The 17,791-nt window shown below is 43.0% G+C and overlaps 1 protein-coding gene across 1 annotated transcript in view; it reads right to left on the minus strand.

The window, feature by feature from the left end:
- Positions 1-14,967, minus strand: part of LOC133386566 (DEP domain-containing mTOR-interacting protein-like) — a 57,821-nt gene extending 42,854 nt beyond the window's left edge. Inside the window, exon 1 of the mRNA XM_061630252.1 lies at positions 14,882-14,967. Within this exon, the coding sequence (XP_061486236.1) occupies positions 14,882-14,967 (86 nt within the window). The remainder of the gene's footprint in view (positions 1-14,881) is intronic.
- Positions 14,968-17,791: the final 2,824 nt, after the last annotated feature.

Genomic DNA, 17,791 nt, shown 5'->3' on the forward strand with positions numbered 1-17,791 from the left:
GGGGAGGAGCAAAGGAAGGGGGAGGGGGAGGAGCAAAGGAAGGGGGAGGGGGAGGGGGAGGGGGAGGGAGAAGGAGGGAGGGTAGGTTGATCATTTGCATACTTTTTGAGTTCAATGGGATTTATTTCTGTGCAATCATGTTTAGGATAGGTGAAACTGACCTGGGGGAGGGGCAGGGGGGTGGGGGGGAGGGGCAGGGGGTGGAGGGAGGGGCAGGGGGTGGGGGGAGGCGGGGAGGAGATTGGGTGGGTGGGCACTGGGCAGAGGGGAAGCCTCTTTCCTTTCCAAAAGGAAAACATTGTGAACAGTATCATTGCTTTTCAGTGTTTTCCCCACCTTTTCATTCTACAGCAGGCACATGTAGCCTCCCACCCAAATTTAAACCATAGCTGTCACTGGCCACATCCACACCAGACCTTTATTTCACTTTAGACAGTCCTGGCTTCTCCCAAAGAATCCTGGGAAGTGTAGTTAGTGAAGGGTGCTGAGAGTTGCTAGGAGAGGCCCTCTTCCCCTCACAGACCTTCAGAGTGGCTGATTGTTAATCCACTCTGGCCACTGGAGCTCTGTCAAGGGAATAGGAGTCTCCTCTCAGCACACTTGACAAACCACACTTCCCGGGATTTTTGGGGGGAAGCCATGACTCTCAAGTGAAATCAAAGTCTGGGGTGGGTGTGGCCCCCTGATTAGGCAAGCCCAGCAGCTGTGAGTCTGGCTTTTAGAACACTGACAGTTGGTTTTTACTGAGCATGCCCGCGGTTATCATTCAGTTCAATGCTAAATTTCTTAAATTAATTAAAAATCAGCCAGGCTTTTTTAAACTTTTAAACTACAGAAGATGAAGGTCAGAGTAAGGGGGAAAGGTCAGTAATAGGATTACAGGTACTCTGTGAACATGGCTGATTTTTAATGAATTTCAACAGATTATGAGAACTCAGAAAAAAGTCCAAAAGGTGTCTGGGCTTTTTTTTCTCCCTTTTTACTCTTTGAACTCTCAGTTCTCTTTGTTTGGTGTATCGCCATGAAAATTGAGAGGGTTGTTAAGCAAGTGTTTCTGAGTTCAGGACTATAAGTTTTGTAAGGTTTTCTTTTGAAATGAGCTTATGGGAAGCATCAGAATAGCCAGAGCTTGGAAGTAAGTAGGAGGCGACAAGTGAGGAGGGGGAGAGTAAGACAGGGTGGAGTGGAGAAAACAATTGTTTAAAAAAATGGAGTGGAGGGGGAAAGAAGCAGGAGAGCAAGAACATGGATAAAGGAGGAGAAGGAGGCAACAGCAGAATGGTGATAAAGAACTGTGGAGGTGAAAGATGACAACATGTGTGTGTGCTTGCACTTGGCACACAAAGTGGCCTCCACCACCCTCTCTGGCTACTGGGCTGCATTTGCAGTATTTTAAATTTTTTGCATCTCAGGGGGAAATGTTTGCTTGGATGAGTGTCCCTTGGTGGCAGGTCAGGGTCCGGGAGGTGGTTAAATGAGAGTGATTATGCCTGCTGGCTGAGTGGGTGGGGGTTGCACTTGGTTTGACGTGCAAAGATCTGAGTAGTGGCCTCTGCGTCCCTCCCCACCTCCCTTACCAGCAGAGAGACCACCATTGCTATCATGGATAAAAATAATTATTCTACTATCTCGGTGTGTGTGTGTTTATTTTTAATGTTGTTTTAGGCTACTAAAAGGCACCTTGTAGGCTTTTTTTTTAAGTAACTGAAATGTAACTGTAGTGATTACTTTTGAGAAAAAGTAATCAGTTACTTTCAGAGCAATTGTAATTGCAACAGTAATTACTACTTTTTGAGCCATGTAACTGTAACTTATTACTTTTTAAAAGTAATCTTGCAAGCTCTGAGAATATCATGCGTGGGTATTTTCAATTTAACATTGGGGAATGCAAAAAATCTACGCTGGCTATAGGCTGTATAATATATGGCTGAACGTTGATGGAGGCAAATAGGTTAAACTCTTCAACAGCCATAATTCTACGTCACGAAGACAATCAGCATCCTAAGATACTCACAGAGCCTCAACACAGCTTTCTCTGTGTGCCCTCCTTAATCTCTCTCCTCCTGACTAATCCTCTGCCCCCCCCCAATTTATTACACTGGAAAACTCTGTCATGCACCCCAGTGGCCTTTTTAGAACACTAGTTTTAAAGCTTCTCTTCAGAAATAATAGATGGCCTCAGCAATGCTACAACAGCATCTGATTGGCTGCACCAAGGATTTGTCTTTCGACTGCCCTGATCTGGAGAAATGTAGGATTAAAAGCACATGGAGAAATTTTGTATCTAGGCTTCCTTTTTTAGGAAAGAAAAGCAGGAAACCTGGAAGACTTTTCTTTAAATAGCCAGGTCAGCTTCAGGCAGCTGATACCTGGTTTGACACGAACCAGTTTCTATTCAACCGCCAGTCTAAACTAGAAGTGGCTGGCAGCTTAACACTGAGTCCCAATTAGGGTGAAACCAGATTTCTACGGCCAAACCCAACAGAAAGGCAGGGCGGGGTGACAATACATAAAAGACAAGGAACCAAAGCGATTCAGGCTGTTTACTAGAAAAACAGTCCTAAAGACAGAAATGCCAATCAAGGAGCCTGTTGACCTCAGAGCTTCTCTCCACACATAGCGAAAAACCTCAGAGGTCATCCTGCTTTTATTGTCTCTGATGGCTCATGCAAACATTACACTCCTTCTGATGAGGAAAACTCTTCAGGGCAGGGAAAAGACCATAGTGGTCCATGCAGTGTAAGACACTTTTTATATCCCTGTATTTGGTCCAGAAGCTGCAAGTAGTGCAGAATGCAGCAGCCAGTCTGCTCACAGGTTGCCAATTTGCTACCAGGCCAGGTTCAAGATTCTTGTGTTCATCCACAAAGCCTAAATAACTTGGGCCAAAAATACCCTCTGCTCCACCTTGTTCACCGAGCTCTTCCGATGGGGCACTTTTGGAGGTCCCCCATGCCCCTTGGGTTCAGTCAGTCTTTACCAAGGACCAAATCTTTGCTGTGGCAGGCCCTGCCCTGTGGAACTCCTTGCCAATAGTAGTCTGGCAGAAATCACCCTTGCTTTCTTTGATATGTCTTTTTAAAGAACTGCGCTGCTCACATGGGCCGTCGAAGTGTGAGTTTTTACCAACCAGATGCTATTGATGTTTTTGTGTTGTATGCCACCTTGTTATTTTTATGAAACATTTAATTAAATGAACCTTTAAATAAATAAAATAAAAGCACGCACACTGTGTATAGATCACCACGTGTGAAGGCAAGACACATACATTTTGTCTGAACATCCCGGACTTGGGAAGCCAATGCCAACTACAGACTCTCTGATTGCATATACTACAAGGTTTTACCAAGCAAGGCTGAGATAAGAACTTTGGAAGCTTCCAGATGTCTGCCTCAAATAAGAGGAAAGGTTTTGAAGCCTTTCAAATAACTCTCTGGCTCAGATGAACATTTTCAGCTTATTTATTTATTATTTAAAGCATTTGCTTAACCCCCACTCTTCAAGAAAAAAGGCTCCCAGAGCACTCAAGATTTATTTATTAAAGGATTAGTAAACCACACTTTTCATAAATGTACATCAAGGCAGCTTACAACACAAAAAACATTACAAAATTAAAAACCAATAAAACCTTAATTAAAAACAGTAATGAAAGCATCAACAAATACTGTGTTGGCTGGAAGGGAAAAATCATGTTAGAAGGCCTGGCTAAAAAGTTCAGATTTCAAGAAAGAGGGGATGGTTCCTGCCAAGCCTCTATTGGCAGGGAGTTCCACAGGACAGGTCCTGCCACACTAAATGCTCGGTCCCTGGTGGAGGCCAACCGAACCTCAGGAGCTTGGGGCACCACCAAAAGTGTCCCATCAGAAGATCTGAGTGACTGAGATGGAACACAGGGGTAAGCTAAATAATAAGCAAGTCACTTTCTACACTTAGAGCTGCTATATCAAATATATGACACAAAAAGAAAAGGGAAAGAGGAAAACAAGAAAACTCAAGCAGCAACTCCTCGAGTTACAAAGTTCCTAGGGCGACCAGCTTGAAGGGAAAAACAGCTGAGAGAAATAGGGAGCCAAATATAGACGGCCTCTCAGCAGACCCAGTATAGTGATTCTGCACTCCCTCCATTCTCCCCCCCATCCACCTCTGCTAGCCCTCACTGTCCCCACCCCCAAATGACACTTTCCCCTCCACTCCAGAAAGTTGTAGGAGTAACAGCAGCAGCACATGGGAAGATATTTTTCTCCTCTTTCCTCCTGAATGTGTGGGGTAGAAACATACTGGGCAGAAAGCCCAGGAGACTAAAGAAGTTGGAGTTCCCTCAAAGGCTACTACTATTTCCATGAGTGTAATGCTTTTTCATACACTGCCCTTGACTCTCTTTAAAGGATCTAGTTACATGTTTAAAAATAAAACGTGAACATTCAGAAAGGGGGACTGTGGGTCTGGTTGTGGGGTGCTTTGTCTCCCAGTGCTGTGGCAGGGGAGGGGGGAGGGAATTATTTCTGTAATCTTGGAGTTTCTCCAAAATCAGTGGATTTAAGGGGGTTGACCTGAGCACATGGAACCACTGTTGTTGCTTCTATGGATGTAAGGGAGTGAGGGTAAAGATAAATGAAATGCACATAGAAAAAGAAAAAGACAGTGATGATTTCCTAAATGGAATACTATACCAACCAAAACAAGATACCTTTGAGTAAGGCAAAAAATCCAGCATCCCACAACCAGACAGGGTTCCCAACCAAAAACCAAAACTAAAAAAATCCTGGCAGCCAGTCAGCCAAGATCACAGAAATCCCCATGCAGCACAACCTGACCCGGGGGCTGCAGTTAGTGCAGAATGCTGTGGCATGATTGCTGACATGAGTGAGACTCTGTCAGCACATAATACCTCTGCTCTGAAATCTACACTGGTTGCTGATTTGCTACCAGGCCAAGTTCAATATGTGTTTTCCATGTTACAGATGCCACATAGTACTTGTTCTGCTCTTGTAAGAAATCAGTTCTTTAGTGTAGCAGCACCTACACTTTGGAACTCCCTGCCAACAGACATTAGGCAGACACCTTCATTGTGCTCTTTTCAGCACTTACTAAAAACATTTTTGTGTAGGGAAGCCTACCCAGGCATGTAGAAACTATTGTATTTATCATCTGTTTTTTACTCATTGGTTTTATTATTTTGAATGTTTTTAAATATCTGTCTTTAACTGTTTTTGCCAATAAATGTATTGTTGTAATTCCTTCTGTAAAGCTCTTTGAGATTTTTTACAATAAAGTGGTATATAAATGTTGTAAATAAAATACATAAATATATTTTGGAGTCACTGTGGCCCTTGGGTCTCTTTCCACTTTAGGAACAAAGGAATCTGCCTTATACTGACTCAGGCCATTTGGTACTATCTAGTTCAGTATGATGACATGGACTAGCATTGGCTCTCCAGGATTCCAGCCAATAGTCTTTTCCAGAAATTGAAGTTTGGACCTTTGCATGCAAAGCATATGCCCTACCACTGAGCTACAGCCCTTCCCCTGTTTAAAAAAGTACATTTTAAAATTATTATTTTCAATTCACTAATGAATCCACCTCATACCTAGGGCAGATCCATACCATTCATTTAAAGCACATTCAACACATATTTGAAGCACATGAATCCTGCCACAGAATCATGGGGACTGTAGTTTGTTAAGGATGGTGGGAACTATAACTGTGAGGGGGAACTACACTTCCCAAGATTCTTTAGAGGAAGTCATATGCTTTAAATGCAAGTTGGATGTGCTTTAACGTATTATGTGGATCTACTTAATAAACTTTCCCTGCATGTAAATTGTTTAATTTTTTTAAATGGAAATGAGCTATAAAGTTTACTGGGTGACCATGGGCTACTCACCATCTCTCAGCCTAATCTGCCCCTGAGGATGAAAACAACAGAGGGGAACCATGATCACCCCAAGGAAGAATGGCACATTGAATATGTCAGGGAAATAATATACAATCATTGTGTGAAATCAGATACTTATCTTTACATAGCATGAAGAAATATTTATATAAGCATGAATGTCAAATATGTTTATTATTTACATAACCTGTAAAGATATTTATAGTGAAATTCTATGCATGTTTACTCAGAAACAAAGTCCTAATGTATTCAACGGAGCTTACTCAAACTGGGAAGAATGCACAGGACTGCAACCTCAAGTGATAAGGAACTTCACTCACCCAACCCAAAATTCAGAATCATGCTTCTTTAAGCTGTTTTGCCACTGTTTATACTGTACTTGTTTTTATGGTCATTGTATTTTAAAGGGATTTTTTTCTTATTGTGAGCTGCCTTTGTTTCCAGTCAGCAACTCTACCTCACAGGGTTGTTGGAAAGGCTCCATATATATACACACACTCAAGATGTAAAAATACACACACCCCATATAATAGTTTATTGTCAAAACCAGTTGGTCATTGCAGCACATTTTTTTAAAATAAAATAAAATCAGTATTAGTTTCCTACATAATAAAAGCAGTAATACCTAAGTAAGCTCTGCCTAATTGCTTTAAAAAATAGAATTGGAGGGGGAGAGGAAGATTTACAACACAAACCCAATTCTTTGCTATGTTCACTCAAAAGTCCCATTAGTTTATAGCACGATCCTAACCATGTCTACTGAAAAGTAAATCCTATTGAATTCAATGGGGTTTATCCCGGGTATGTGGGATTAGCATTGCAGCTTTACTCCCAGAAAGCAAGTACTGGATTAAAGCTTCATATTAGGAAGGTTTTCTAAACACTGCCCTCTTCAACACCCCAAGAAAATTTAAACTTGTTTGACTCCTGCACACAAGAGATAAAAAGACTGAAAGCTATATACTTACTTAATTTATGAGATCTTCAGATAAGCAAGAAAAAACAAAAGTTTTCTGGCCTTGCAATGGGGTCTAGCTACTGCCTTGTCAATCACAACCCTGACTTCACTTATTGGATACAAACCTGAAAGGGCAGGGTTAAAGCAGCCAGCTACGAGCTCATTTAACAGAAGTAGGGGGGCTGACGTTTTGGTGTGTATCTCTTGAACCAGACCACCTAGAAACTTAATTTTTTTTAAAAATGAAAGCTGAGAGTCCAGAAATTAAGGTGATTGACCTGGAGAGGACCCCAAAAATCCAGAGACTCCAGGCAAAACATGGAGACCTGGTAACCCTACTTTGATGGGGTTTTTTTTAAAAAAAAAAAGTGGTACAGTAGGGCCCCACTCATATGGCGGGTTATGTTCTGGACCCCCGCTGTAAAGCGAAAACTGCTGTAAAGCGGAACCCATTGAATAGAATGGTGCGTGATGCCCAAAAACCGCTGTAAAAGCGGAAGAAGCGCCGTATGAGTGGGGATTTAGTCTAATTGCATCTAATTGAGACCGCTGTATTAGCGAAGCACTGTAAAGCGAAACACTGTAAAGTGGGGCCCTACTGTATACAAATATGTCTATAATACATATTAAACATCCTCAAGGCCAACAGAATGCTGACTGACTTTTACAGGACTGGAAGTGGAGCACTTGGGGGAGGACATGGCTGGCTGATGGAAACACTGAACAGGAACACTCCATGCTGCAACATTTGGTTGCAGGTCCATCTTGTTTTCCTGAATCCCAGTTGCTTGGGAATAATAGTGGAAGACAGCTCTTGCCTTCATGGAGGAAGCTAGCAGGCTTCCCAGAAACATCTGCCTGACTGCTGTAACAGGATGGATCTTGGGATGTATGCTCTTAAGCTGTGCTTGCAACATTTCAATGGCGTAAGAGTGGAGGAAAATAAGGATATTGCACCTCTTAGTTTTATTTTTTTTCAAAAGTTACAAATATTCATCCATTTTCTTTCCTCATTGCTGTAAAATCTCACTCCTCTTACTCTTACTTTTTTTAAAAAAAACCCTCTGAAATGCATTATTTTATATTATGTACAGTATTTAGGTTTTCAGTGGCTCTGTAAACAGTAAATATTATTATGTGTGGCTCTTCCCCAGAAGATGGTATATTCCTATATTTGCTCCCCAATAAAAGTACGTGGAAAGCAACCTTCCCAGGTCCTTTCACTGCCAACAGCTCATTTGAGCAAAACCTTGTAAAAATGAGTTTTTGCATGGGCTCCCTTTGACCCCTCCAGCTCATTCCCTCCGGCTGCCTGCCACAAAATTATAGGCCAGGCCAACGCTCCTCCATTTCATAGCTGCTGGTGGTCATCACTGCATGGCATGCAGATTCACCTTTCCTGCACTTACAAATCCTGCCTGTCATAATCTCGGGCAATGGAAAATTTGTCCTAAAATGCCCTCTACAGCCTGGAAAACCCACAGGTATTTTTCATACTTGAGAGCTTCTGGAATGCCTGCTATGATTTTTGGTTGAAGTGTATGGTCCATGGAACATGTCTTTTTCAGTTGGCAGGGGTTACTTCCATTGGGTCTGCTCAAAAGGGGCCTTTACAAAACTGTTCTCACATTTTTTTAAAAAAAAGTATTGCCAGGCTTTTAACCCTTATGACTGCAGAACTTATATAAGGCAGCGCAGAGCAGTGCTTCTTTGGCACTGCTGAGTCACTGCTTTTTCACAATTAGCTAGAATTAAGAATAAGAGCAACTTCTGCACAGCACTTTATTTATTTATTAGATTTATTAGTAGCTTGATACCCAAAGGTCCCCAGCGATTTACACAATGTTAAAACAAAAACGAATAAAACCCACTACTGTATAAAAACATACCAACAAACAACCACAAAACAATAGCATGAGCACCCCCGCGCAGTCACAGGAAGGTTTGGCAGCATATTAAAACAAAACATCATCTCCATCTATCAAATGCCTGGGAGCAGAGGTACATCCTTACCGGGCGCCAAAAAGATGACAATGAAGGCAGTAGGCGGACCTCACTGGGGAGCATCTTCCACAGATGGGGAGCCACTTAATATGGCACTATATCATCTAGCCAGAGGTTCCCAAACTTTTTCCTCCACAGACCACTTGAAAATTGCTGACAGTCTTGGTGGACCATTTCATGGTTTTTCTGCTGGTTGTAGTAAGTGTAACATGCTGTGCTAGATGCTGTATGATTTATTGTATTACAGCTTGCATTGCATAGAATTCAAACCCTAATACACTAACATACAATATAAGAAACAAAAGAAGCAATAAAAATACCATTAAAAATCAATATGAATTGATATTGCTGCAGGCCACCTAAATGAAGCTCATGGACCACTGGTGGTCCATGGACCACAGTTTGGGAACCCTGACCTGGCAAAATCTTCCTCATAGCCAGGGGTGGGGAAGCTCCAGCCTACAGGCCTAATTAAACCCAGCACAGGTCCTGATTTGGCCCACAAGGCCACTTCCCACAAATCACAACCACCTGCCCCACACCTGACATCATATGTGACATCAAGTGGGGGAAAGTATGGACATAGCTAGAAAGGGACGCTTGGGAGCTGAAAGACCATCCTAGAAAGTTTAAGTTCCCATGCAGCATAGGCTATTTCCAGAGTTAATAAAATGGGCACAGCTTTTGGTTATTACTGCTCAGCATGTTTGGGGACTAATGATTAGGGAAGGGTACGAATTTAGATTCAGTTCGCATTTCAAGCCAAATCTATCAAACTTGCAATTTCCGAAACAATATGAAAACCAAAACACAGCCATTCTTCAAAATTCACCACTTATTTGAAGTTGGCAATGCAGTTTGCCAGCCACCAAGCAACATTTACAAAAATGCATATATTGGGGAAAGTGTGCATAAAAGTGAATACAGGAGTGAAAATAACATGCAAAAATGAATTATATTAGGAGAAATGGCTTGCAAAAATGTGTACATGAGTCAAAACTGCCCACAAAAATGTATTTATTAGGAGAAATTTGCACTAAAATGCTGGAGAATTTTCATGATTTTTTTCAAAATTTGCAGATTGCTGCAGAAATGTGGTGAACTGAATTTAAGATTGGAAAAATGAGAAACTGAGAAAAATGAAACTGACAGATCTTTCCATCCCTACTAGTGATGAATTGCCTCTTTATTACCCCTTACCTCCGGATGGGCAAGTGGAAAGGGATGATTTCCTTGCATGACTATCATTCTCTTGTATAGCGAAATGGTGCTATTTTGCTTTTTAAAAGGAAAAACGGGGAAATGCAAAGAAACGTGTAATCACTGCTGCTCCCCTCTGCAGGAAAGAAAAGCCAATTGGCAAGGATCAATTCAGCACTATCTCCCAGCCACACTGAACAAAAAGCAACCAACTGAACAGGCAAATAGAAAACTTTTAATGCAAGGGACAGAAGCCCTGAAAAGCCTGAAAACAGACTGCTTGGCCTGTTCACAATGAGCAGCGTGGTGCTGCAATTGTGCTTTAGTAGGATGTTTGTGTTTTTTTGCCAAAAGTCAAGTCTGAAGAACTGAGAGCAACACAAAACACTGGAACACAATGTTGTGTCAGTGATAAGGCTATCAGCGCCTACTGGCCACGATGATCATGTTCTACCTCCACTGTCGGAGGCAGTATGAATACCAGTTGCTGGGAGTCAGAAGTGGGAAGAGTGCTCTTGCATTCAGGTTCTGCTTGCGGGCTTCCCAGAGGCATCCGGCTGGGCACTGTGGGAACAGAATGCTGAACTAGATTGGCTCTTCTTGCGTTCTTAGGACTATTCCAGAGAAACGTGGCTAAGTTGAAGCACCCAAGGTGTCGGCATTCAATAATAATTCCAGATTTTAATATCTTATAGGTCTCTATGTCCCTTTATATATATTGTTAAACACTTACAAAGAAAGTGAGGGCTGGATGGCCCTCCCTATAATCACCTAAACTGTCAGCCATTGTCCTTTTGACTCTATTCATAATTTATTAGATTTATCAAGCAGGGTTTCCTATTTACAACTTTTGATTTTTCCACTTGTGCCTAAGAATGTAAGAACTCTGCTGGATGAGGCCAATGGTCAATCTAGTCTAGCATCCTGTTCCCACAGTGGACAACCAGATACCCATGGGAAGCTTGCCTCTTGTGGGAGCAAATTCCATAGTTTCACTATGTGCTGTGTGAAAAAGTACTTTATCTGTCCTGAATCTTCCAAAATTCAGCTTCATTGGATGGCCCGGGGGTCTAGTATTATGAGAGAGAAAAACTTTTCTCTATCCACTTTTTCCACCCTATGCAAAATCTTAAACATCTCTGTCATGTCACCTCTTAGACACCTTTTCTCTAAAGTAGAAAGACCCAAATGGTGTGACCTTTTCCTCATAGGAGAGTCGCTCCATCCCTTTGATCATGTTGGTTCCCCAGTTCCAAACCTTTTCCAACTCTACAATATTCTTTTTGAGGTGAAGCAAACTAGAACTGCACAAAGTATTCCAAATGTGGTGGCATCATAGATTTGTATAACAGCATTATAATATTGTCAGTTTTATTTTAAAACCTTTTCCAAATGATCCCTAGCATTGAATTAGCAGTTGCCGCACACCAGGTTGACATCTTTATCAACCTACCCACTATGACCCCAAAGATTTCTTTCTGGACAGTCACTGGTCAGTTCAGACCCCATTAACATGAAATTAAGATTTTTTCCCCTCAAACATGAATAACTTTATATGTGCTTACACTGAATTGCATTTGCCATTTTTCTGCCAATTCACCCAGTTTGGAGAAATCCTTTTGAACCTCCTTGCAATCCCTTTTTGTTTTAACCACTTTGAACAATCACTATTCATCCCCAACTCTAGATCATTTATGAACAAGTTAAAAAGCGTAGGTCAATACCGATCCTTGGGGGGAGACCACTTTCTACATCCCTCCACTGAGAGAACTGTCCATTTATGCCTACTCTCTGCTTTCCTAGCTAGTTCATGACCCACAAGAGAACCTCTCCTGTTATTGTATGACCACTACGCTTACTCAGGAGCCTTTGGTGAGGTACTTTTTTGAAAGCTTTTTTGAAATTTTAAACACACAATGTCAACTGGATCACCTCTGTCTATATGCTTGTTAATATTCTAAAAAAACTCTAAAAGGTTAGCGAGACGGGGCTTAACCTTGCAGAAGCAATGCTGGTTCTGTTTCAGCAAGACTTGATCTTCTATATGCTTGGTACTTCTATCTTTAATAATGCTTTCCACCAGTTTTCCTGTGGCAGAATCAGGACTCCAATCAGGGCCGGCTCCAGGCATGCGGGGGCCCTTGGGCATCAGCTTGCCCTGGCCCCCCGGTTGGTCGGTGTGTGTGTGCGTGCGCACCTATGCGTGCACACACAGCCCCCCCATGCCCCCCTACCTGTCTAGTCTTTACCATTGCCCTTAATGAAGACAGCGGCCGTGGTTTCCCTAAGGGGAATGAAGCCTCCGCCGCCATCTTTGTTGATGGCACACATGCATGCTACGCGCGGACATCTCTGCCATCAACTAAGATGGCGGCAGCGGCTTCAGTACCTTAGGGAAGCTGCGGCCGCCATCTTCTTTAAGGGCAATGCTAAAAAGCCGGCTGACAGGTAAGTGGGGCGCGTGGATCGTGGAAGGGGAGCGGAGGGTCCCTCAGGGGCTCCTGTAGCTCCAGGGCCCTTGGGCCAGTGCCCAACCTGGCTGCCCTTTAGAACCGACCCTGACTCCAATAGCTGAGCCCAATTCTCATGAGATTATCAATCTTTTCAGACTAGGGACCCATATTTAACTCCAGTCTCCAGCATGGGACCCAGATAAAACTTTAAAGTTGACAATGGGGACATTGAACTTGTCAAAGATTATCAATACTTCGGCACAGTCATTAACCAAAATGGAGACAATAGTCAAGAAATCAGAAGAAGGCTAGGACTGGGGAGGGCTGCTATGAGAGAACTAGAAAAGGTCCTCAAATGCAAAGATGTATCACTGAACACTAAAGTCAGGATCATTCAGACCATGGTATTCCCGATCTCTATGTATGGATGTGAAAGTTGGACAGTGAAAAAAGCAGATAAGAGAAAGATCAACTCATTTGAAATGTGGTGTTGGAGGAGAGCTTTGCACATACCGTGGACTGTTAAAAAGACAAATAATTGAGTGTTAAAAAAAATTAAACCAGAACTCTCACTAGAAGCTAAAATGATGAAACTTAGGTTATTATACTTTGGACACATAATGAGAAGACATGATTCACTAGAGAAGACAATAATGCTGGGGAAAAACAGAAGGGAGTAGAAAAAGAGGAAGACCAAACAAGAGATGGATTGATTCCATAAATGAAGCCACAGACCTGAACTCACAAGATCTGAACAGGATGGTTCATGACAGATGCTTTTGGAGGTCACTGATTCATAGGGTTGTCATAAGTCGTAATTGACTTGAAAGCACATAACAACAACAAATGTTTTCCTAGGCTGAGTACACACACAGAGATATACCTTTCCTAGCCAGAGGAGACAACTTTGAAAAACCTGTTGGTCAGCTTGTGTCTCTCTGACCATTCCTCTCCTGCCTTGAAACCACCCATTATAGAGGTTGTACATCTTTTTAGATGCTAATATAGAATAAGTGGTCCAAGTGGCAGTTGTTTATGGGCTGATTATACCCATGGGCCATCAGTACCATCCACTGGCCTGGGAAGATACTAAGAACATAAGAGAGCCTGCTGATCTGGCCAATGGGCCATTAGTCAGCACTGTTCTCACAGAGACCAAGCAAATGCCTGTGGGAATCCCACAAGCAGAATCCGAGCCCAACAGCACTCTCCCTGCCTGCAGTTTCCAGCAACTGGTACTTGGAGACATAGCATAGCCATTGTGGCTAGTAGCCATTGTTAGCCTTATCCTCCATGAATTTGTCCGGTCTTCTTTAGTTTCACTATGTGCTGCATGAAGAAACTTTCTGTCTGTCCTGAACCCTCTAATCTTCAGCTTCCTTGGATGTCCTTGAGTGATAGTTTTATAACAGAGGGAGAAAAAACTTTTCTCTATCCACTTTTTTCATCCTATGCAAAATCTTAAACATCTGTCATCATGTCACCTCTTAGTCACCTTTTCTCTAAAGTAAAAAGCCCCAAATGGTGTGACCTTTTCCTCACAGGAGAGTCGCTCCATCCCTTTGATCATTTTCGTTGCCCTTTTCTGAACCTTTTCCAACTCTACAATATCATTTTGAGATGCAGCAACCAGAACTGCATCACTGCAGAAATCCTCTTCGATTATTAGAAATCCAAGCCAAAACATAAAGACCGACAGTGAGAATACTGCTATCTCACTATTCACCCCTAACTCTAGATCATTTATGAGCAAGTTAAAAAGCACACGGCAATACTGACCATCCTTACACTGGTGCATGAATCACTTTGGGGATCCCCACCCAACAGCTGAAGGTCAAGTGTACTAGATCACATTTGTTATTTCCCAATCAAGTTTTTTGAGGTCTAACCCTCCTCCTGCTAGATCAATACTATTTATTTATTTATGTTATTACTACTACATTTATATCCCACCTTTCCTCCAAGAAGCTCAAGGTGGCATTCATGCTTCTCTCTCCCCTCTCCATTTTATCCTCACAACAATCCTATGAGGTAGGTTAGGATGAGCTAATGATTGATGCAAGGTCACCCAGTGGGCTTCATGGCTGAGTGGGGATTTAAACATTAGTCTCCCAGGTCCTAGTCCACTACACCACACTAATAATGATGATGATGGACTATCCTCACAGTCTGCAAGTGTAGGCCTATTTTTGCAAGTTTGACTTGCTTTTACATACGGCAAAAGACAACAACACAGGAGTCTTCAGCCTGGGATTCAGCTGTCTTTGGCTTATATATAAAACCAAGAATTGCAAAGTGGCAGGCTGGCATTTTTAAAAGGAAAACAAAAAACAGTAGCCCCTGAAAGAGAGAAGCTGAAGTTCAAAACATACCTCAGTTGCTCCCCTGCAATCATGACCTCAGCTCTGTGATGCCTCTCTGTTGCTTTTTGCTTCAAGATGCTGCTGAGGCTCTCCATCCCGTCTCAAGCAGCCTTGAGAAGGGGCTGGGGGGACAATTGTCTTGCAGACTCCTTGGCAGGCAGCTAGATCTGGCTTCCCGCGTGCTGTTTCTCTGCCTTGCTGTTTACAGTGGAGATCCTGCCAGAGTCATCTTGTTAAAATAGCCAGCACAGGCTGCTTGCAGTTTTCTGGGAAAGGAGAGAGGCGGGCCCAAAGTAAAAGAGATTGAACAAGGCCTGCCCCCTACTTTCCCCCAGATGCTGTCCTGCCTTAGCTGGGAGCAGGTAGGTCCACAGGAGGCAAGGAACAGATTTCCTCCTAGAGAAGAAGGGCAACACCTGAGATTGTAAGAGAGTAGCCCTGCTGGATCTCACCAAAGGGCCCATCTAATCTAGCAGCTTGCTCCCCACAGCCAGATGCCTTTAGGAAGCCCTATAAGCATCACATAAAAGAAAACAGCCCTTTCCCAGTAGATTGCCACTGAATGTGGAGGTTTCACATTGCCAACGAGCTATTGTAACTATTCACTTTTGTGAAATGGACTCTGCATTCACACACGTTTATAGAAACCTTTCGAGTGAAGCGATGGGCTGGGCTCTGCCTGAAGGGCGGGGGGGGATTTTCTACCCTTTCCAACTGTTCCCAAGAATCCTCCTTATGCGAGGCGGCAGTGAGGATATGCTTATGCCACCCTACCAGAACGGAGGGGCCCTAAAGCCATAAACTTTTCCATGATGGCTTAACCCCTGAATTCTCCCCACTCCCCCAAACAAAACCTAAGTACATTGCTCCATTCCATCTGATGTATTATTTTTTTATCCACTGCTGTTGTTACTACCGGCAAATTTTAAATTGCTGGGCCAGCGGCACAGGTGCAGGGATCTATGTTTCTGCTTGTGGGGCTCTCTAAAATTCCACTTTACATCAGTGGCGCCATACATATGCAAAATAAATACGGGGCAAGCAACTGAAACCAAAGGAGGAGGGAGGCTCGTGCTGTACGTGATGTTAGCCAAATAAGATTTTCAATTAGCAGCCTAATAGCATAGGAGCCATAAACCAGATGCCCAGGTTAATTGCAAGAGTAGCTGGTGGACATCCAAGATCTGCTGGACATTTTAATCCTTGCTGGAGCAGCAGTGCCGATGCATGAGCGGCTTCCATCAGCAAGGACAAGAGAAGCAGGTCGTTAACTCACAGCCGTATCTAGTGTTCAAGAAACCTGAAAAGGAAGCCTCCTGCTGTTTTATCATTTATAGAAGAAATACCCTAGCTTTTATTTCATAGAATCATAGAACAGTAGAGTTGGAAGGGGCCTATAAGGCCATCGAGTCCAACCCTCTGCTCAACACAGAAATCCAAATCAAAGCATTCCCGACAGATGGCTGTCCAGCTGCCTCTTGAATGCCTCCAGTGTCGGAGAGCCCACTACCTCTCTAGGTCATTGGTTCCATTGTCATATGGCTCTAACAGTTAGGAAGTTTTTCCTGATGTCCAGTCGAAATCTGGCTTCCTGCAACTTGAGCCCATTATTCCGTGTCCTGCACTCTGGGATGATTGAGAAGAGATCCCGGCCCTCCTCTATGTGACAACCTTTCATGTACTTTCAAATGAAATAAAGCAGCTAGACAGGCGTAATAAAGTGACTAGACAGGGTAGGGCCATGGTTCAGTGGTAGAGCATCTGCTTTGCATGGAGAAGGTCACAAGTTCAATTCCTGGCATCTCCAGGTGAAGCTGGAGAAGCCCCCTTCCCCGCTTGAAATCCTGAAGAGCTGCTGTCAGTCAGTGTAGACAATACTGAGACAGATGGAGCAATTCGTCTGAACTGGTATAAGGCACCCATCCTATGTTCCTAAGAAACAGCCAGTAGCAGCAGCAGCACAATTTTTGGAACCCCAAATAAAAAGCGGCATCTCCCCGTCACCAAAGCCCCATCATCATGGAATAACCATGATTTAACCAGGCAACAGGATGGCCAAAAGTGAGGGCATTGCATACCACTAGTGGCACAACCAAAAAGATGTCTCTCACGGCAATCCACTGAAATTTACACAGTGGGGAAACACTAAGGAGGGCCTCAGATGCTTAATGGAGTGCACGGGAGGGCAAATATGGGAGCAGATGGCCCTTATCCTGCAAGCGCATTGGGGGAGAAGTATGGGCATATTTTGACACTGAACTTTGCGATCAGGTCTTAAGATACAACTTGTCCAGGCTGTCAGCCAGTCTGTTATGATGGCGTTCTTGGAGCTGATAACTTACATATTTAAAACCATTTCCCCCTGCTTTTCTTGAGCTTCAAGTGTTACCCCCACCAGCAGCCTGAAACACTCATACTCACCCCCCCAACAGAAACACACAAATTAAAAACAAAAAAGCCCACATCTAACATCAGCTAATACACACCAATAGATGCATTTTCCCAACATGTACAAAAGGTGGAAAGAGAGGAGCATCTCTGCGTCTTTATGACCCACCAATCCTATACGTGTGGGGCAAATTCTCATCCTAATACAAGAGGCCTCAAAAGAAAGGAACTGCTGTAATGGGGAAGGGGAGATGGGTCAGGACTAGGAATGGGGGAGAAATTCAACTCTGTTCACATTTAAAGCCAACTATCAAATTCACACTTTCTGAAGCAATATGAGAACCGAAACACAGCCATCCTTCGACATTCACACTTACCTGGATTTTGCAGTGCACTTCTCCAACCAAACGATGTTTACAACACCACATTTATTTATGAACATATTTGTATACCGCTGTTTCATTTCAAGAAACATCAAAGCGATTTACAACAAATAAAAACCGCATAATAAAAACTATTAAAAATAGTTAC

This window comes from Rhineura floridana, chromosome 6, assembly GCF_030035675.1.
Source record: "Rhineura floridana isolate rRhiFlo1 chromosome 6, rRhiFlo1.hap2, whole genome shotgun sequence".
Lineage (NCBI taxonomy): Eukaryota > Metazoa > Chordata > Lepidosauria > Squamata > Rhineuridae > Rhineura > Rhineura floridana.